Source organism: Cotesia glomerata, linkage group LG6 (assembly GCF_020080835.1).
Source record: "Cotesia glomerata isolate CgM1 linkage group LG6, MPM_Cglom_v2.3, whole genome shotgun sequence".
Lineage (NCBI taxonomy): Eukaryota > Metazoa > Arthropoda > Insecta > Hymenoptera > Braconidae > Cotesia > Cotesia glomerata.
In genome coordinates, this window is record NC_058163.1 from 18,105,833 (window position 1) to 18,128,371 (window position 22,539).

The 22,539-nt window shown below is 32.6% G+C and overlaps 2 protein-coding genes across 3 annotated transcripts; one reads left to right on the top strand and one right to left on the bottom strand.

The window, feature by feature from the left end:
* The first annotated feature begins 12,286 nt into the window (after nt 1-12,286).
* LOC123268138 (protein maelstrom 2-like) lies at nt 12,287-16,043 on the top strand. Of its 2 annotated transcripts, none has more exons than XM_044733005.1 (7): nt 12,287-12,694; nt 13,915-14,113; nt 14,377-14,781; nt 14,855-15,018; nt 15,216-15,434; nt 15,518-15,700; nt 15,779-16,043. In XM_044733005.1, the coding sequence occupies exons 1-7, from the start codon at nt 12,563-12,565 to the stop codon at nt 15,911-15,913; spliced, it is 1,437 nt and encodes a 478-aa protein (XP_044588940.1). In that variant the 5' UTR covers nt 12,287-12,562; the 3' UTR covers nt 15,914-16,043. The 2 variants fall into 2 exon arrangements, with proteins under 2 accessions (XP_044588940.1, XP_044588941.1); XM_044733006.1 differs by lacking the exon at nt 12,287-12,694 and adding an exon at nt 13,142-13,282.
* A 451-nt stretch (nt 16,044-16,494) lies between these two features.
* On the bottom strand, nt 16,495-18,181 carry LOC123268037 (retinoid-inducible serine carboxypeptidase-like). The gene is made up of 5 exons (XM_044732918.1): nt 18,080-18,181; nt 17,520-17,642; nt 17,086-17,458; nt 16,753-16,985; nt 16,495-16,665 (listed from the first exon to the last, which is right to left on the bottom strand). The coding sequence occupies exons 1-4, from the start codon at nt 18,179-18,181 to the stop codon at nt 16,864-16,866; spliced, it is 720 nt and encodes a 239-aa protein (XP_044588853.1). The 3' UTR covers nt 16,495-16,665; nt 16,753-16,863.
* Between the last annotated feature and the right edge of the window lie 4,358 nt (nt 18,182-22,539).

The window sequence follows — 22,539 nt, forward strand, 5'->3', positions numbered from 1 at the left end:
TATTATTATTATTATTATTATTATTATTATTATTATTATTATTATTATTATTATTATTATTATTATTATTATTATTATATTTACAAAAGATATTTATTTTTACTACGGATGAAAAAAGTATAAATGTTATTTAATTAAGTGGTGATACTTGAAAATTAATTCTTAAAGTATTGCATTCTTGAAGAAAAATGTTCACATAAGTGAAGTCTCATATAAATATATATATATATATATATATATATGATAAAACGCGACATGCCGGTAGGATTGCGCCCACAATTTGCGACCGATCTTAATGAAATTTTGTATGCTAATTCTATAAACAAATATCTTGATCAAATTTGAAGACAAGTAAAATCGATTGGTTATTTTACAAGTTGTGGGCGTTCATTAATTTTTCTGATTTTCAAAAAAGTCTTAATTTAGTCAATTTTCTAAAAATAGTTTTTCAGCTTCAAAAGGTCAAATCTGATAAATTCTTTGTGAAGATTACACGATTATCTTGAATTTAAAATTTTATTCATCCACATTTATTGATTTTTTCGAATTAGGTGTCATAAACATATATTAATCACTACGATTCCTACTTTTTTTCTGATATTCGTCTAAGAAATCTATCTATCCACCTGGAGTGTGGCCAAATGACATTTTTATAATTATATGTATTGTCAACAAATTAGATGAATAAATTTTTTCAACAATTTTTAGGTTATTTAAAATTTATGTATTATTTTAAAACTTATGGCTCTATCTCACTTTCCGCTATTTTCAAACTCAATACGCTTAAAAAATTTTATATCAATGCGAGGTTTCTAACTCAAAAATACAACTTTTATACAATTTCAAACCCTTAGAGCTTGAAAATCTAGTGGTTGTATTAGTAAAACACGTATTGGAAAATTTGGAATTTCAATATTCCTTGAACAAATCAAGTAATTTTGATGTGGCTTACGGTAATCGACATTTAGTCTTTTCCAGCTAATTATCATTCAAATTGATATGGTATAGCATAAATCTTAAATCGAAGAGACTAATAAGTTTTGAAATAGAACTGATTATGTCATGTTTCATCACTTGACGTGAATGATAGACACTAGAATTGAATGATTAGGGTGAATAAAAAATTTATTATGTTTATGGTTACAAAACAATGGTAAGTAAAATTCATGAAAATATTGTGCCTTGTTAATTATTATTCCTAAATTATTATTATTATTATTATTATTATTATTATTTTTTTTTTTTTTTTTTTTATTGTTTCCAGATGTACAGTTATTTTAATAACTCTGTTACATTTTTACAATAGTTTATATCCTCAACCTGTATTTCCTGCTTTTTTTTTATTATCGAATTTCCTGCTTTTTATTTTTGCGGCTGTGGTCCGACTTGTGCTTTCTGTACCGTATTTACCCTGCACCTTGCCTCTCAGGCTGTTGGAACAGAATCATGGGGAAACCACAGAGAAAACCCATGATAGTACAGTCGGTGCTGGGCTAAGTCTACAGTGATTGATAAGAAACTCTTCTTTATCGACCACTGAAGCATTAGGCCCTTCTCCTAGTGTACAGAGATCCCTCGCGCTAGCCAACGCTGACTAGAGCGGTCACTCATTCAAGTTGTTGCTTAAAATGGGTGATCGCTCAAGTCAGACGTGTGCCGCCCGACTATCTCTGCCACGTTCAGAGGCTGGCAACGTAACGCACATATTTTTATCTATAATCACTGAAAAATATTGGTGCGTGCCGGGATCGAACCCGGGTCCCACTCTTTCGAAAAGCGGGCACCGAGCCGACTAGGCTATTGCCAACCTCCTTATTATTATTATTATTATTATTATTATTATTATTATTATTATTATTATTATTATTATTATTATTATTATTATTATTATTATTATTATTATTATTATTATGTAACGGGGTGGTTAGCCCTGTCCAATTGGTCACCCCTTTCCTCTTTGAAAAAGGCGCCACTGGGATTTTATACTCGGTGTCCCAGAAACCGGGGAGCATGAGAAGGAAAGATCGGGTCGTGAGAAGTTGAGAAAGGCTGTAAAAGTAATGCTGAGAAACAATTATTAACAATTAACAATTCAATTATTTATTTAATATAAACAATTTAATTCTAACGAAATTTCTTAAAATATTGACCGTAAAATTAACCTATCAATCACTAAATTTGAGAACCTCTCACCTACGCAGGCACTTGCCAAAACTTACAACTAAATATCATTAAATTCTTTTAAACATAGATCATTACGCATCTATCTTCTTAATTTCTTAACTCAACATAGACCATTACGCATCTATCTTCTTAATTTCCTAATTCACTTTTAGACCATTACGCATCTATCTTCAATTTCTTAATTCAACATAGACCATTACGCATCTATCTTCAATTTCTTAACTCAACATAGACCATTACGCATCTATCTTCAATTTCTAATTCAATCATAGACCATTACGCATCTATCTTTAATTTCCTAATTCAATCATAGACCATTAAGCATCTAGATTCTTAATTTCTTAATTTAATCATAGACCATTACGCATCTAGATTCTTAATTTCTTAAACCCTCGTCCAACTGACGGAATAACAAACAACATATTTTACCCAATAAAAACTTCTTAATTATTCAATTATCTGAACTAATTTCACATAAACAACCTCGTCTACCTGACGAAATACCATATAATACCATAATTACCTAACTTCCATATAAAATCGTCCACCGACGCTAACTTCATTCTATAGAGTTCTCTACTTTATTCATACATCTTAATTACCAATAAAACTGAATCTCAAAACTTCGCATTTTCCAAAATTACCAAAATTACGCCTAACAATTACTTGACACAAAATTCCGACCCTCGATTTTAATTCTTAATCCTCCTTAAATAAATTCTAAGCGATATTTCTTAATTAAATTCTGTCTCGAAAATTCCTAACTAAAATTAATTTATTATAGCCAACAGGCCTATAATAAATTACTAATAAATTCTTTACCAATAAATTAACAATTTATCCATTAAATATAAAAGTTCAGCGACAAAACTAACTACTTGACCTTGACAATAAAAACTAAAGTACGAATTCGTTAATATAAAAATGACCGCTTGAGAAATTAAATTTAATTATTTCAGCCTCTTAATTAAATCAATAATCAAATCTGGTCTACAATAATCAAAAATACCTGGAGACTCAATTATTGTTTTATTCAACGACGACTGATACTCCGATCCAACTTGGCGGGCTTAGCTGCTTGGCGTCTTGTCGTCTTGAACCAGGGTGCGGCAGAGTTGTCTAATTCCAAAAAAATGCCCCGATAACTTCCTCTGCAGTTGCTCTTTATTCTCGACGTCCAAATTTGCACTCTATTGACTTAAACTGATCTCAACAAGGTCACTGATTCACAAGGGCAAAAGGCCACTGGCTTCCAGAAGGGAAAAAGCCTCGATGTCCCTCCTGTCGGCTCTTTTATAACCCTCCAACTCCGGCTCTCGAACTTTCCTATTGCTATGCCCCGCTTTATTTTACGGGGACTGTAGTGGGGACTTTCGATTAGCACGCCCAGTGACAAGTCGAAACTACTTGTCAAAAATCGAAAGGTAAGGGAAAGCCCTGACCTACCGTGCGTTAATTAAGTGGTCGATAATGACCCCGGGAAGTTCGATTTTCCCTGTTACAATTAATTATTATTATTATTATTATTATTATTATTATTATTATTATTATTATTATTATGTTATTAAATGCTCAGGGGGGGTTGTCCCCGAAGTCCGACTCTCCGAGGGCCCAACCTGAGCTCCATCCATTACTGCTGGACCACTCCGCACAACAAGGCGGTTAGCGGCCACAGCAGGCCAAAGTCATTTCCCTAAGTAGACGGAGGGAACCTAATATTACAGCCTTCTGCATCCTGACAGCCAAGAACTCAGATTTTGACGTGCAAGCTGGAACTTTGGCAAGTGAGGATACAAAAGACTGTTTCATCCCTCCAAGGACGCCAACGATTAGGACGACTAGTTTGACACGGTAACCTGGGTAAAGTTTGCCAATTTCAAATAGGAGATCCTGATATATCTGTCTTTTGTGCTCTTCTTTGGCTGAGATGTTGTATTCAGCCGGGGCCGAGAACTCAATGACATAAATGTCACGAGTAGCCTTGTCGAAGAGCACAATATCAGGTTTGTTGTGATCTATCCGCCGAGTTGTTGCAAACGGCATGTTCCAATAAATTTTGCAACTGTCATTCTCAACAACCTGGGGAATATCTCCTGGCAGATAAGGCAGCACCGGTGTCACGTCAATACCGTAGCGGTGACGAAGATAGTAGTACAGTACTCTCAGGGCAGCATTGTGACGCTGGATGTATGCACCTCTCGCCAGCACAGGACATGCTGACAAAATGTGCATAAGCGTCTCCGGATGTTGTTTACACGCCCTGCAGGTCGTGTCCGGGAGCTGCACCTGGAGCACCCTGCTACGGTACTCTAGAGTGTTAATGACACCATCTTGGCAAGCAAATATGAACCCTTCAGTCTCGGACATCAGGCCAGCTGACTTTAAGAAGGAAAACGTCAGCTGGGTGGACAAGCCATGATCACGCACGTGTTTAAAGAACACGCTGTGCATAGACTTGTCCATCAGTTTGCCTAGGAGTAGTTTTTCCTCGGCGTTCCTGATGGCGCTCTTGAATTCCTCCTTTCGGAGTTCCATAAGAGCGTTTATTTCTCCAAGACCAAGGGTTCTTGCCGCATATATTGCTGCCTTATATAAGAACGACCCCTTATGCGCATTCTCATGTTTATGAACAATTTGCATAAGAAAGTCATCCTCATCTGCAGTGAAATTGACAACTTCGTGTGTTAAACCCAGGACTAAACGATCATGAAGCCGCTCCAAGCTCTGCAAACCTCTCCCACCGATCGACCGGGAGAGGTATAATCTGGCGACTGATGAATTGGGGTGCATGCTCCGGTTCATGTTGATAGTCTTACGGGTTCTGATGTCGAGATCTCGCAGATCCTTTCGGGCCCATTTTAAGACACCGAAAGAGTATAGTAAGACTGGGACAGCGAGCGTGTTAGTAGCGGAGACTTTATTTTTGCCGGAAAGTTCGGAGGACCAAATTTTCCGGAGTCTCCTAACATACTCGCTACGGAGAGTTGCTTGGACTTCGGAGACCGCATGCATGCGGTGCTCTTCCATTCCTAGATATCTATACAACTCTCCGGCGTCTAATTGTCTTAAAACGCTCCCATCTACCAACTCGACATCATCACCCGTAACAGAGCACTTACCCCTCGCCAGATGTACGACCGCACACTTGTCCAACCCAAAAGACATTCCGGCATCCCGCGTGTACTCTGCTACGATGTTAAGGGCCGCCTGTAGATGATCTTCATCAGCACTATACAGCTTCAGGTCATCCATATAAAGCAGATGGGTAATCGAGTATTTTCGATCACCCGGAGGCCCCACAGAGTACCCACGAGTTTTACGGAGAGCAACAGATATAGGCAGCAGTGAGATGCAAAACAGCAGAGGGCTCAAGGAATCACCTTGGAAGACCCCTCGTTTGTACTCTACAACTCCGGTTATGTGCAATGCGTTTCCACTTCCAATGTGAAAACGCGTTCGCCAGAGCTGCATTGTACGCCGAATGCATTCCACTATTTCAGGATTGACCCCCAGGCATTTGAGGAGATATAAAATCAACTCATGAGAAGTTGAGTCAAATGCCTTGCGATAGTCGATCCAGGCCATTGACAGGTTGCGTTGATAGTAGATCGCATCTTGTGTGACACATCGATCAACTATCAAGTTCTCTTTGCAACCTGACAGGCCTCCTTTGCTGCCACGCTGTTCATATATCTGTTGCCATACAGGTTCTATCTCATGCAAAATACGGTTGTTTAAAATTTTTGTAAAAATTTTATAAACCGCATTCAAGCAGGTGATAGGCCTGTAATTCTTTGGGTCAGACAAGTCACCTTTTTTGGTATCAGTACGGTTCGCCCTTCCACGAGCCAGTCTGGAATCGGTTCGTCAGCTCTAATGTACGATGTAAATATACGGGCCAGATGGAGGTGGGTAGAAGTAAACTTCTTCCACCAAAAGACATTTATGCCATCTGGTCCCGGGGCAGCCCAATTTTTGCTGCCATTTAGAGCTGAACGAACTTCATTCACACTGACTGCAGGGCTCTCTTCATCAGCATTCTGTCTACGGTGTTCCCGACAGAATGCTTTAAAGTCGTGCAGAGCTGGAGTATTGGCGTTCACGTTTGGTTGATCTCCATACAACTCAGTCCAAAAGCTTCCACCCGCTCAGGTGTTGGATAATTCCCGGTAACATCGGTCTTTGGTGTCAGAAAGCGTGAAGGGCTGGATCGAAACAACGAGTTGTCGACCAACCGCTTCAGCCTTTTCTCTAGTGACTTTTTGGCAGTCACTAAAGCCCGCAATTTATTGAGAGACTCTTCCTTGATGACAAGAAGAGTACTCTTATTCAGTGTGTGATGACGCCACCGAAGTTCAGCAGCAATGCGCCGAATTCGGGGCGTGTATGCTCTTTGAGTTGTTTCAAACTCAATCACACACTGAATGCGGGAGACCTGTTTCCGGGATCTGTCAATTTTGAGTCCAAGTTGTGAGATGCGCTGTCTCAACCTTGCCTCGATCGAGAGACAATGTCTCTCTCTCGGAAAAGCCGAAACTGCTGCACCATACACAACCTGGCTCACAGTGAGCAGGGTGGAATCCTCCAGGATGTTTGCACGGAGATCTTCATTTACCGCTTCTAGCTGTTGTTGGGAGTAAGTTATCTTTTTAGATATACTTACTTGCCGTCCTATAAAGGGATTGTTGTCATCCAAGGAGGAACGGCGTCGCTCTTGGTGTAATTGCGCCGGAAAGGAAAGTCTATTAGACTGCCTTCTATCCGGCACAAGCGATCTTCTATTACGCCGAAGATAAGCGGCATAATTACGCAGGTGTTTAGGCGTAAAATGCTCTAGCTCCGGATGCATATCACTCCAAAGAGTGTGCATCCGGGCCATATAACCGCTCACCCCCGGCTCGCTACGTTGGTAGCACACCAAGAGGTCGACTCGTAGTTCCTCCGTCCACTTAAAGAAAGTCCTTAAAGCGCCAGGGTCGTCATCGTTCATCGGGTCCGGCGTGCTCCTCCCACCTGATGAATGGTCCTCATCCGAAAAGGACCGGTTGTGGGGAGCACTTCTGAGATTACGCCTTGTTGTAACTCAGTATTTCAATGCAGTGGGTAGTTGGCCCACTGCATCGGCTACGTCGTTCGCCTACAGACCTGGTGTTATGGTCTGCGTTTCCCGCGATGCGCCGCTTGGAGGCCACGTAGCAAGCACCGCTTATTATTATTATTATTATTATTATTATTATTATTATTATTATTATTATTATTATTATTATTATTATTATTATCGTGAGAGGATGTGATTTTTGGAGTGCTCTGAAAATTGTAGAGTTTTATAGATAATAGTGTATTAATAAAAGAAAATTATGTACTATTGTGATAATAAAGTGATACTGAACAATATAACATAATAATTTGGTTGATTAACTTAATCGTTTTATTGTTATTCTAATAATAAGTAAAACTGAACTCGGTGAGGTTAGAGTGCTGTTGTTTTGTGTGTGTGGGTGCTGGGTAACCAGTACAAATAAATAACAGACAATGAGTCAGATTTGTGGTCATTGTAAACAGAACACAGTGAAAAATCCATACATCTGCTCATCTTGTAAGAATGTTTTCCACAAGGGATGTAGGACTAAAAGTCACAGATATGTAAACATGCTGGGTGAGAAGGTGCAATGTCCAGGTCATGATTTAGATGACAACATGGATACGGAGAGTGTTAGGTCTACGGAAAGTTCAAGCTCGAGGAGTGTAAAAAGGAAAAGAACAGAAGGAGAGGAAAGTGATATAGATCATAAACTGGATTTGTTGTTAAACATTCATGATAATATTGAAGTGAATTACGATGCCTTCAAAATGGAAGTCAAGCAACTTATTAAGGAGGAAGTTAAGAGAGAGGTTAGGAGGGAGATGCAGTCAGCTACAAAAGATATAGTTAGTGAGGTAACTAAAGCAGTAACTAGTGTAGTGCGCAAGGAACTATTGGAAGTGAACCGTAATACAGTGGCGGGAAAGGAAACTAGTGACACCTATGCGGAGCGGCTAAAGAAATCACAGTTGAACAGTATCACCGTTGAACCAAAGAAACAGCAAGATACGACAGTTACTGTAGAGAAACTTAAGAAGAGTGTGGATGTTGGAAAACTGGGGCTGGGTGTAGACCGATTGAATAAGACAAAGAGTGGGAAAGTGATCATTGGATGTAAACAAACGAAAGATTCACATGTTTTAGTAGAAGAATTAAAAAAGAATATTGGAAAGGATTACAATATTAAATTAAATGATAAAAAACTTCCCAAGGTAAAGATAATTGATATAGAGGAGGATATAATTTCAGAGAAAAGTGAAGACGAAATTATAAAAATGATACAAAAACAAAATGATTTGACATTGGATCAAAACAGCAAAATGGAAATAAAAAAGAAAGCAGCTGGAAGGAAAAAAGATGGATATATTATTTTAGAAGTCGATCCAATAATCCATAAAAAATTGTTAGATGTAAACAGGATAAAACTTGGGTGGAACAAATGCCGTGTCTCAGACTGTGTTAGTGTATTAAGATGTTACAAATGCTGGGGTTATTATCATTTTGCGAAAGATTGTAAAACAGGAACTAAATGTAGAAAGTGTGCTGGTGATCACAAGGAAGAGGAGTGTAGCAGTACGGATAAGAAGTGTGTAAACTGTATAAAAATGAAAGAAGTATTTAAAGTGGATGATGTTGAGGTTAATCATTGTGCGAATGACACTAATTGTGAGTACTACAAAAGAATGAGAAACAGAGCGCAGAAAAGTATCAAATACTATACTGAATAGCAAAGAATAACAAGTAGAAGGCATTCACTAGGAGGTCAGATGTTGGTTATAAACATTCAGGGTTTACTATGGCATCTGGATGAGCTGAAAAGTTTGTTAGTAAACAAAAGGCCCGATATAGTATGTGTAAATGAAACACATTTGACAGCTGATGTGAATGAATATGAATATGAGATTAGTAATTATAATAATGTTAAGATGTTTTCATGTAATAAAAGAACAGGAGGAGTAGTTATATATGTAAGAAAAGATGTTGAATACGATGTAATAGATACAGTGACTGACAATGTTGAGTACGAACTGAATATGTGGATGTGTAGCATATTATTGAAAGGTATATTTAAAAAAACAATAGTAAGTAACGTGTACCATTCTCCTAATCAGAGTGATGGTATATTTATTGAAAGATTGATACAAGAATATGAAAATTTAAGTGAAAAAGGACAAGTTATACTAGTGGGTGATTTTAATATAGACGTGAGTAAAGATTCACAATATTCAAGAAAGTTAATTAGAGAAATGAACAGCGTTGGTATGTATCAGTGGGTAAAGGAATATACTCGTGTGACATCAAACTCCAAAACAATAATTGATTTAGTTTTCTCGAATGAAAGTATAAATACTAAAATTTTGGAGGTGCCAAGAATCTCAGATCATTTTATAGTGAAAGTGTCTCTTCCAAAAATTAAAAATAAAATAAAATGTTCAAATATTGATGCAGATATTATTAAATATAAAAGAGACTATAGTCAATTCAATTATGCTAATTTAGGAAATATTATACATAATTATTATGATAATTTTTGTAATAATAATATAGAGTATGAGAATGGAAGTGCGGAGGTAAAAATCAGTCTTTTAACAGATGTTATTGTTAATAGTATAGATTCAGTAGCTCCAGTAAAAGAATATGTAATTAAAAATAAATGGCAGAATAGTAGATGGTTTAATAGCCATATTAAAAATTTGATAAGTATGAGGGATAATTCTTATAGAGTTTTTAAAAAGGATAATTGTGATGAAGCGTGGGAAAATTACAAAAGTCTTAGAAATACTGTAGTGAATGAAATAAGAAAGGTAAAAAAAGAATATTATGAGAATTTGATCGACTCTCAAAAAAGTAATTCAAAAAAATTGTGGAAAAATATGAAATCTATATTAGGAAATAAAAGTCAAGTAGATACTAAATTAGACATTGTTTTTGGTAATGAACTAATCAAAGAAGCTACAGTTATTGCTGATAAATTTAATAAGTATTTTGTTCAAAGTATTGATGAAATTGTTAATCATATTGATAAGTATAATTATATTGTTGATGACTTTGGGTATGGTGAATCAGTGACAAAACTTGATAAGTTAATAGAAGTTGATGAGAAGGAATTGAATTCTATAATTAAAAAATTAGATAAAAATAAAGGTAAAGGAAATGTATTGTCTTATGATATAATCAGTAAAATATGGAGTGTAGATAAAATCATAATTACAAAGTTGATTAATTGCAGTTTAGAGTCATCAGAAATCCCAAGTGAATGGAAGAACTCATTAATTCACCCGATACCTAAAGTTAAGGGTACTAATAAGGCAGAAGAGTACAGACCGATTAACACCCTACCTGAATTAGAAAAAATTTTAGAAGAAGTGGTTAAAAATAGATTAATAAAACATCTTGATAGCAATAATATTTTAAAAGAGGAACAGTCTGGCTTTAGAGTACAACATTCATGTGAAACAGCATTACAAAAAACAATGTGTGAATGGAGAAATGAGATAGATCAAGGCAATATGATAGGAGTAGTTTTTATAGATTTTAAAAGAGCATTTGAGACGATTGATAGAAATAGATTGTTAAAAAAGCTAAAAATGTATGGTGTGAGTGGTAGTGCACTGGAGTGGTTCAAATGTTACTTAAATGATAGAACTCAACAGGTAAAATTTGGTGAGGCTACCTCTGATAAGATTTCTGTTAATCACGGTGTGCCGCAAGGGTCTATTTTGGGGCCCTTGCTCTTTATTTTATATATAAACGATGTTGTAGATATTGCAAAAAAATATGGCTGTCAATGCAAATTATTTGCAGATGATAAGATGTTATATTACAGTGCTAAGGATGAAACAGAAATAGAAAATGTTTTAAATAAGACACTAGATGATCTTGGAGTATGGCTTAATGTTAATTCACTTAAACCAAATGTTAAGAAGACTGTTTTTATGCTAGTTAGAGATAGAAGAAAAAGGAATGTTAAAAGTTTAGAATTGTTTTTAACAGGGGAAAAGATTGTGCAATGTAGTCAAACTAAATACTTAGGCGTAATGCTAGATGAATTCTTATGTTTTGATAGTCATATATATTATATTATTAAAAAAATTAATACTAGAATTAATTTGATGTACAGACTGAGTAGTTATGTAAGTGATTACACAAAAGTATTAATTTACAAAGCGATGATCGCTCCATATTTTGACTATTGTTCAACTATTTTGATTAATATTAATGAGGAATGTGTGAAAAAATTACAAAAATGTCAGAATAAAGCGATGAGAATAATATTAAGAGTGAATAGATATACGCCAATTAGATGTATGCTAGATACACTATGTTTTCTGTCTGTGGAAGAAAGAATTAAATTTAATGTATGTGTGTTTGTATATAAGATGAAAAATAATTTGTTACCAGAATATTTAAATAGAACTGTTGTTGATAATGAACATAATTATAATACAAGATACAAAAATAGACTACTAGTACAAAGAACAAGAACTGTGAGTGCTCAAAAAACAATAAATGTGTATGGTTTTTCATTATTCAACAAGTTAAATATAAACACAAAAAATGCAAGAAATTTAGTAAATTTTAAAAAATTGTTAAGAGAAGAAATAAGAGAAGGAAAAATTTAAAATGTAGACGGGAAGCAAGTGTGATCTGTAATAAAAGATCTAAGATCTTTTATAAATTTTTTATTTTTTATATTGTATATATTTGTAGCTTAAAGCTAAATAAAGAAACTATTATTATTATTATTATTATTATTATTATTATTATTATTATTATTATTATTATTATTATTATTATTATTATTATTATTATTATTATTATTATTATTATTATTATTATTATTATTATTATTATTATTATTATTATTATTATTATTATTATTAAATGCGTTGAAAGAAAAATCAACTGTGCGGTTTATATTAGGAATCGGGAGCAAGAGTTGAGAGTTGAATTGAGCTGCGAAAAGTATTCACGAATGACAATTCAGTTATTGAAGAAAGAATCGTATGTGGTTGGGTAAAGCGTGTGACCAAAATCGAACTACCACCATTAATACCGAGCTGAGAGCCGAGCGCTAGACACCAGCAACAATCGCCCTATTCCACTGTATCTCCTCCCCTCTTTGTTGTTTTAGTCAGCTCCCAGTTCGAGTTCAAGCACATATCAACACAAGCTTGCGTGACGTCCTATTGTTACTCAGTAGCTGGTTCTGAATCAACTATTTGCTTAAATACTCAACTGTTACAAAGAGTTTTTAAATCATTATTAACAATTAGTAAAAAAATAATTGTTAAAATGCCAGAAAAAAAGAAGAAAAGTGGATTTTATTATTTTATGTTGGATTTTAAAAAAGCTGAAGAAAAAAATGGTAAAACTATCGACTTGAACCAAATTCAAGACGATCGTAAATGCGAGCAAGAGTGGAAGGTAAGAACAAAGGATTTTGTCAAAAATTTTTATTTACTTTTATAGTTATAATAATAAAGTTAACCGACATCTTTGATTTTTTGATTTTGCTTAATTTAATAAATTAGAACTAACAATTATTTTTTAAAAATTGCACTTATAGTTTTTCAATTTTTCTACAAATGAAAAAATTTTTTTTTTATTTTTTTGTAATTATTTTTTTATTAAAAAAAATTATAAAAATTTTAGATGTCGGCTAATTTAATTTTCATTTGATAGTTGTCTCTTAACTTACATGTTTTTTTTGTTGGTCTAAAATGACATTTGATTAATTTTTGGTATTTTTATTTTATAAATAAGTTGAAGATTATTGCTTTGATTTTTTAGTTCCATGTATTTTTTAAAGTGATTGTCAGTTGGTTAAAAAAAAGTTTATTTTAGGTATCAACCATTCTTAGAATTAAAAAATTGAGGTTAGGTTAGAAAAATTTTTATGACGTGAATTAGAACAAAGACTTTTGATGACATAGAAGTGAGAAGATGCTCATTGATTTTTGAACGAAAAAATTATAAAAAAAAAATGCATGTCGAAAATTCACAAAATCGCTGGTTATCATTGTTCATTTTTTTATAGAATTATATATTCGTCTTCTTTGTTATCACTTCTTGTGTGAACTGTTAAAGTACTTACAAATTTTTTTAGTTAATAGGTATTTGTTTTTTATTTTGTGGATACAAAAAATTATCAAAATGTGTGATATTAAAATTAGTAAGCATCAAGTTTCTTTTGTATACTCTTTTTTCTACGATTCTATTGTCGCGAGTCAGCTGTCTTGATTGTTAAAAATTTGTTGATACTGAAAATTGTAGTCAACCAATAATTTTTATTATTGTAGAAATGTACTTGTTTTGCACTAATTTAGATTTCAAATCTTTTTATTTAAATTTTTTTAATAATCAATTTTTTAATATTAATATTTATAATTTATTGATAACTTTAGTAAATTTATTAATACTCAAATTCACGGGTATGGATAATTTTTGTAAATTTTTTGATTATTTTTTTTAGCAATAATTAATTAAATAGTCCTAACAAATGTTCAGTTATCTGCTGACTGCATTAATGTAATATTTAATTCATTTTTTCAATATTAAAATTAAATCTTAGCTATTTTCAATTTTATACAATTTGTCAATCAAAAATGTAGCGATTCAATTTATAATAAAGTAAATTCTTACAGGCTTTGAGTTTTGCTGAAAAAAAGAGATACAATGAGATGGCAAAATACAAAAGAGGTGGAGGAAATTCAGAGGAAAAACTCACAGGAATTGGAGAATCATTGAAATTAGTGGAAAAGCGAGAACAAGAACGACGCGATTATCTCTCCCGAATGGAAGTACACATTAATAATGTTGTTTCTCAAGCATATTCTTTAGGTGGTAGGTATTATTAAATTGTATTGAATAAAAATAATAATAATAATTGACAAAAGTACTATAACTATTTTTCAATAACTAATTTAAATTTTCATTCAATAAGCTCAAAAAATGTCTAGAGAAAATTTTGATAAATCTTCATATTTCAAAGAATAACTTCAAGCTCCATTATAAAACTAAATTCATCCAAAAAAATTTAGAATTAAATATCGCTCTAAAAAAATATTCGTTACTCGATAAGAAAATTAAAATCGTAATTTTTTAAGATTTACAGGAAACACCATTCTATATTATTCACGTTAATTGGTATTACACTAAAACAAATGTCGAAGACAATTCAGTAGACTACATTCCGGCCGAATTCGCTGTAGTGGAATTCAGATTGAATGAAGGAATTAAACGAATCTACCAGGATATTCTCAAAATTAAAATTGAAACGGGATACACTCGAGAAGCTATGGAGCACAGCGATGCGACTCATAAAATTGACGTGAATAACAATGTTCCAGAAACAAAATTCGAAGACTTGTACACGAAATTTCATGATTTTTTGACATCTCAAGACAGGCCTTCTCTAAGCGCATCTGGACAAAAGCTACCAATTTTGTACACTACAAGAAGAATAGAAAATGTTGTTCGTTGCTTTTTGAACCGGATGACCGAAGCTGCTGGTAAATATTTTTTTGTTTTAAAAAGTAATTAGTAATAAAATAAAAATAATAACTAATTATGAGTTTTTTTCAGGAGTTCCACACAATACATTTAATCTGTACTCTTTAGATTATTTATTTGGTACTTTGATGATGCATTTAAACGATAATTTTCCAAAAGAAAGTAATCGCGCTAGTTTAGCAGAAGCTGAATTTGATAAGGATGCCTTTATTTTCACATCCAATATTGAGTGTGCAGTAAGTTAAATGTGTTTTATAACTTTTATTTTACTAAATTCTTTTTTCTTTTTTTTGGTGGAAAAAAAAAAACATTTAAGAATGTTAATACAATTTAAGCTTGTTTATTTTTGTGACGCTGATTTTTCATTTTATTGAAATATCTTCAAGCTTAAGATTTTTATTTAAACAATTTATTTTCTTCTATTTGAAATTAGTACCATCGTAATATTGAAGGAACTAGTGAACATTGCAGCCAGTCTGTTGTAACTCAGTGGGGCTACGCAATTTGTGATTATTGCTGCTTGATTTTGAGAATTAATATGATCAGTGGAAAGCATCGTCCGTACCGAATTGATGAAGAAGTAGCATCTGGTGTACATGGAATGAAGATTAAAAAAGTTGAAAAAGTCAGTGTGATCAAATCTGAAACTGGGGTATGAATCTTAAATATCATTATGATTATTAATTTTTACATGTGCACTGCTGAATTAATTATTTTATTTCATTTTCGCATCAGGTTTCAGAAGCTTATCGTCTCAAAGTTTCAGAGCGCAGTAGAAAAGAGGAAGAGCTACGCAAAAAACAAGGAAAAGATATACTGTTCATTGACCACAGTCAAATTCAAAAACCAAAACCAACAGTTGCTATTTCTTCAGCTGCTTCATCTACATCATCATTATCATATAGATCAACGGATACGGTAAAATTTGATTTATTCTATGCAATTGGGTCTTTGTAGAATTTTTTTATATTATTAATTTGTTTTTTTTTTTTTAAGTCACGATCTCTTCGCCCCCCTTCGACCATATCAGAAATTGTCAAAGGTTCAGCGAGTTCACTTGTACTTGATAATTGCAGAGATTTCCCAGCTCTCGACGAATCTCGAAAATCACGTCAATTTAAAAAACTATAAAGTAACTCAATTAAGAAAGTGTTTACCGTTAGCGTTCAATTTTCAGTTCATTTCTTTGAACTTTTATATTTTTTGTTTATTTCAAATAGTTATTTACTTTTTTAATCATGAGAAATATCATTAACAAAAATGAGAATCAGTATCAATTATAAAATATTGAATATTAATTGGAAAAAAAAAACTTATTCACTCGATTAATTAAAGAAGTTTTTTTTCTCATTTATATTAAAATTTTCAAAATGTTAATCAATTTATATCAAAATACAAATACTTATACGCGCATTACAAAAAGTTCAAATATAATCCGTACAATACTTGAATATTCTAATAACTTTTATGAAACTTTGTTCATTGGTTCAAATTTGTTTTTATTCATTTAATAATTGGAAAATTTTTGTTATAAAAAAAAATTTCGGTAAAATCTTCAGTGATTTTAATTGTTTCTTATAATGAAGAGAAAATAATCATTGTTAAATTAATTATAAAACATTTTAGTCTAAAATATAAGGTGGAAAAACAACATAATTCAACATTTGAATGTATTGTAAGAAAGTTTATAATAATAAATAATAGTTTGTACATTTCATAAATTTAAAAAATTTTATTTTAATCAAATTATTGTACAATCTAGAAATTTATTACTACATATATGAGAATTGGAATAATTTTTCATAAAAATAATAGAAGAATTATGAAGCATTAGTTAGCATTTGGAGCATTACATGTGTCGCTTGGTAATTATCTTCTGGTGCCTGTAATGAATAATCAATTAATACAATGAAAGAATTATTTAAAAAATTCTCGATATTAAATTTATAATATGGAATTGAAAAATGTACCATATGACCAGCTCTATTAATCCAGAACATCTTTAACTTTGTGAAGCCTTGTACGTAGCCTTCAATGTAATTGTCAATAGTGATGGCTTTCCGTTCTGATTTTTTTCAATTTTATGCGCCATCCCAATGTAGTTTTTCAATCCAGGTGAGCGTACTGGAAGTTGGAATAACAACGTCTAGTTGTCCGTTGTATATAAATACTTTGAGATTTGTTTCATTGAGGATTCTTTCAACTAAATCAGTAAAATCAGTAAATAAGATAATAGTCAATTATGATCAGCATTATAAACAATGTATTACATTTAAGTTTTTACATAAATTGTTACTACTCACCGATATTTGTTACTGGCTTCAAAAAGTCTTCACGCAAGCTATGTTTAATGTCATATGAACGTACTTTGAACGGCCTTATAAGACCCAGAGTTCTTCTAACACTGCCGTTCATAAGGGAATTTAGTTTTTGGTCAAACCTTACATTTTGCTGAGTTTTTTGAGTAAGAGAAGAAAATGCTAGATGCGATTCAAATAACTGTATTTTCTTTTCTAAAAAATTGTACAAATCAATGTTATTTGTGCAATTAATGATAGTAATCCATGTATTTTTGAATTGTTTGATTGCGTTAGACCAGTTTCCTGAATCTATCGCATATTTTGTCAAACTTGCTGCCTGTTGGATTTTCTCATAACCATTGTAATTTATCATCCCCTGAAATTATTAAAAAGCGCAAAAAAAGTACAATTGTAACTATTAGTAATAAGTCAATTACCGTGTTTAATAAAAAGGGAGCGTAAAAAAGAATTGAATCTAATGGTGAGATCCAAGGATCTCCCAAGCCAATTCCTTTCAAATTACTCTTAAACTTTTCAGTACCATCTGTGGGGTTCTGGACCTGAATATTGAAAAATCATCATTTTTAGTACCTTTGAAAATCTTTAATAAAAATTCGGTAAACCTAAATATGATTGCTATAAAATTTTATTTTGTGATGAATAGTTATCCATAAATTAAAAATATTTTATAGTAAAAATTTTTCTTTTGAAACTTAGTGTTCTCATCAATCTTAGTATTACGTTGGAAACTGCTAGTTAAAACAAACTTAGAGTTCGATTCAAAAATTTTTTTTTGATTAAACTACATAGATTTTTATTCTTTCTTTTCAAAAAAAAAATTGTTTTTAATTCAAGAAACGCCATTTTCAAGTATAAAAAAAAAAAAACATAGTTAACAAATACAATGATTATAAAAAATTAAAGGCCGAAAAAATTAATTATAACAAAACAAAGAAGACTGAATTGTAATTTCTAAAAGATATTTTTAATGAATTACCTTATCCCAAAGTAAAACAAAATACGTTGCCATTTTCCCGCCGTAAGATTCAGCAACAATGTAGGTTGGAACTGTGTAACGGGTTGTTTTATGCCTGTTCATTGGCCCCTTTATTAATCTAAATAAAAGCAATATAATAAATAAATGATTCTAAATTAACAAGGGCGCCACCAGGATTTTGTATCTCGGTTCCTGGAACCGGAAACCAGAGCTGAGCTTATAATCTACAGGGAGAGAGAGTGGAGGAAGGTGATCTGAAAGAAATAAATTTTTATTTAACAAAAATGACCGGTATTTATTTAACAACAAAATAGAATAACAACTCGTGCCCTCGCACGTACACCACTCACTTACAACTAACTTAACACTACCGCTTATAACTACCGGAGGATTTCGGGCTAAAACCGTCGCCTCAACTCAGTGCTAGTCCTCTACTCGGCAATTCATCAACAAGTAGAAAACGTCGCACCAAGACTCGATTACCCTACTCGGCAATTCATCAACAAGTAGGGGTCGTCCAAAAAAAATTCCTAATCCCACAGTACCCTCATACGGAGCGTCTATACTGCGGTTTCTAACTTACTACCACTGTACCCCACTTGGCGTCTATACAACGGATTCTAAAGTGTATTAATTACTCTACTCGGCAATTCATCAACAAGTAGAGATCGTTACAAAAATTCTTAATTCTGACGGTACCCTCTTATGGAGCGTCTATACCGCAGTTTCTAACTAAGTCGCGCTGTCCACCGGACCCTCACGCTCTATCAAAATTCTTAATCTTGACGGTACCCTCTTATGGAGCGTCTATACCGCAGTTTCTAACTTACTACCGCTGTACCCCACTTGGCGTCTATACAACGGCTTCTAGGACTGTACGAGTTACTCTACTCGGCAATTCATCAACAAGCAGAGAACGCGTACACTCATACACACATATCCCGCACGATCTTCACACACATAACCCACGCGTCTTCACACACACCCTGACTCTAATTTACTTTTTACTTCTGACTTATAAAATTAAACTCCAAAAATTACAACATTAATTTTTTATTAAAATTTTCAGTCATTAGCTCGCAATTAAATCGTAACCCATTTTCATAACTAATAATTTAATTCTTAAAAAAATCTACACTAAAAACCGACGCTTGAATTTATTCCAAATTATCCACGAGTTTAATACTCAACATTAAATAAAATTTTAGGAACAATATTGACGCAAAATTTTACTCCAATTTCAACTCGTAATTTTATTTCTTAAATTTTGAATAAATTCTTAAGAATAATTCTTTGTAAAATTCTAACTAATTTTCTGGGACTTAATCCACGCCGTTAAATGTTTTTATAAATAATTTCAATAAAATAATAATTTTAGTCCTCAATAGTTCAATATATAAATGACCACGTGGAATTTTTCGATTTATAAATAATTAATAAAACAATTTTTCTCAATGTAAAATAAATTCACGAAAAATTATCCACGGGTAATTCGATCTCAATGGCGTCGAAACTCAGTAGCCAATTCTCAATAAATTATATTAAATAAATAATACTTTCTTGTAACAAATAATATTAATAAACGATAATTCAATTGTTATAATTTATAATAATAGTCCAGTTGTTAATATTGTAAATTGTTGCGTAGTAAAATTCACAAAGGAATTTGCGCGCTCAAAATGGACGCCGTTGTTCGTAGCTGCGTAGCACGTTTTGGACCTCGGGTACCGAATACTATGTCGTGTCGATTGGAACCTTCTCGATGTTCAGAATTTAATTAATAAAATAAATTTATTTAAACCAATCTAAGATGTTAATAATTATCAATTGGCCAAATTAACAAATCAATTACTCACGACTTCCAAACCCAAGAGGTCTAGAACATTCCTCGGGTATAATATCCCCAAGAAGAATGTTCAAACTGCTAACGAACCAAATCAATTAAAATAATTAATTATTATTGAGCAAATTATTATAAACAATTGAATTACCAAAAAATTTGATTTAATGAGAAGTAGTAAAATTGATGAGCCGGGTATATGACCCCCTTGGCTCGTCAAAGGAATAAAAGTCTCAATACCTGTGTAATTTTTAAAAATTATTTGTGTCCTTATTCGAATTGATTTATGTAGCAATTAGGCAGTATAGGTGAATATTAATTATTTTATTTGATCTTCTTCACAGACGTGAACATCTGCACGTATACCAATTTTTTACTGGTTGACTACTATTTCTATTATCGCACCACATGGTAGAATTTTTTCTTTAATTTTATTTTATTTCATGTTTCTAGAATTATATAATGTTATTATACAGCATTAAAAATTTTAAATAGAATATTTACTTTAAAAATCTAAAAAGATAAATTAATAAGTCATTTATATTTTGGTCTTCAGCTATTATTTGTGGCTTACATTTTTTGAATTATTAGAAATTGTAACGAAATTTTTTTCTTCGTTATCTTAATGATGGGTTTATAATTACTAGATCATTTTTAATAGTAGTGAAATCAACAGACATCTGATAATTTTAATGGTGTTTTTTTGACAAAAAAAAATTTGTTGAAAATAAACCTCTTGATGGAATTACCACAAATTCTATCAACGAGTAAAAATAATTAATTTTAATATTCTGGATCTTAGACTTGAAATAATCAACATAAATGCAATCAATTGAAATATACTGTAAATTAGAGAAATAATTTTTATAACAAACAAAAAAGTAATAAAACAAATTTATATTTCATCATACGCTCGCGACACTAATTTATATCATTGTAATTGTATAAGTTAAGAATTAATAAAGTAGAAGAAATATTAAATGTTAAACCTAAATCAATCAATTTTGCTTATCTTAACTTAAACACTGAAAAAACAACTACTTAATAAAAGAAAAATATTCTCTTCAAAATATTACTGTTGTTTCGAGTTATTCAGTTTAAATTAATTCAAGAAATGTACTCTTGTATTAAAAAAAAAAAAAAAAATAAAGCTTAAGGATAAAGAAAGAAAGTTTTTTGTTCAAGAATTATTGTCATAAACGAAGCACTTTATTATTTTAAAACAATAGTATTTTTTAATGTTAAATTCTTATATAAATCAAGACAATCAGTTGTCTTCAAAATAATTTTTGTCTTTGATCAAAAATATTTTTCTTGAATCAAATAACTTTTATTTCAGTAAATAAATGAGAAGCGTGGCCAGCTTTATTTTCGTCCAAAAACCAATAATTTTGTGAAAGGTATCGTTAGAGCAGACTGTTACTCTTGTAAATTCAAGTTATAATCCCTTTCAATATCAAATATAATGCTTCAAAAAGTTATGCACTGACATAGTTAGATATTGTCATTACTCCTAAATTTTAGTAAAGTATCACGTTTGAAAGACTCATTGATCATATGATCATCACATCATCAGTTATTAATAAAAAAACAAAATATAATATTTTTTAACGCTGTTCAATAGAGAAAAAAAAATTAGGAAAACGGTTGACCCTGAAGGTCATCCCTGCAACTTCCCGCTATTTCCATACCTGGGCGCGTAAAATTGCATTTACGACGTTTTTGAGCTCTTCAAGCTCAAAAATACAATTTATATGTTTTTTTTAAACTCTCCGAGCTCAAAAAGATAACTTTTATATGCTTTTGAGCTCTTCAAGCTCAAAAGTTTGATATAAGGTTGATAAAACTCTATTTTTTGAGTTTTCAAACCGCAATAACTTTTGAATGAATGTACCGATTTTCACGCAGTTGGCGGTTCGACGCAGTTTTTAAGCCTTATAAAAAATTTCTAGGTTTATATTGATCAAACTAGAAATTTCGGAGTAATTCTGAAAAAACACTTTAAAAAAACCACTTATGAAAAATTTTTTTTTACAGTTTTTTTTTTATTTTTCGAAATCTATCGGTCCGAATCGATCCAAATTGTATTCAAAATCTAAGTTTGGACAAGCCCTTTCGAAAGACGCCAACCGCGATCGAATCGGTCAAGCCATTCAAAAGTTATGAGAGGTTTACATACACACACACACACACACACACACACACACACACACACACACACACACACACACCCGTCGGAAGAAGCCAAACTCCTACCGGGCGCGTCCCCAGGTGACGGATAGGGGGGTCCTAACCGGTCGTAAGATCGGCGGATTGGGGCGAAATAAAATAGCCCTCGCGGACCAAATCAGGCATCGGAGCTGAAGAGTAACAGCCACCGTCCGTGTATCCTTGTGGGTCGGAGAAAGCTCGCTGTTCTTCGGAGCAGAGGGTAAGAGCGAAATAAAATAGCTCTCGCGGTAAAAAACGAAAACTCCCCTTTCGGCAGGAAGGGTTGGTCACACCATCTGACCTAGGGTCACGTACGCAAGGGGATAAGGTGACACTGCTCGAAAGAGATGTGCGAAATGATCCTTATAGCGCGGTGTACGTGGTAACTCCCGGCATCTACGTGCCGCAC

Coding starts and splice junctions, on each gene's coding strand:
- LOC123268037 (XM_044732918.1), bottom strand. CDS start 18,181: ATGAACAGGCATAAAACAACCCGTTACACAGTTCCAACCTACATTGTT. Junction 17,643..18,079: donor TTGTTTTACTTTGGGATAAG/GTAATTCATTAA, acceptor TTCAATATTCAG/GTCCAGAACCCCACAGATGG. Junction 17,459..17,519: donor CTCCCTTTTTATTAAACACG/GTAATTGACTTA, acceptor TAATAATTTCAG/GGGATGATAAATTACAATGG.
- LOC123268138 (XM_044733005.1), top strand. CDS start 12,563: ATGCCAGAAAAAAAGAAGAAAAGTGGATTTTATTATTTTATGTTGGAT. Junction 15,019..15,215: donor CATCCAATATTGAGTGTGCA/GTAAGTTAAATG, acceptor ATTTGAAATTAG/TACCATCGTAATATTGAAGG. Junction 15,701..15,778: donor CATATAGATCAACGGATACG/GTAAAATTTGAT, acceptor TTTTTTTTTAAG/TCACGATCTCTTCGCCCCCC.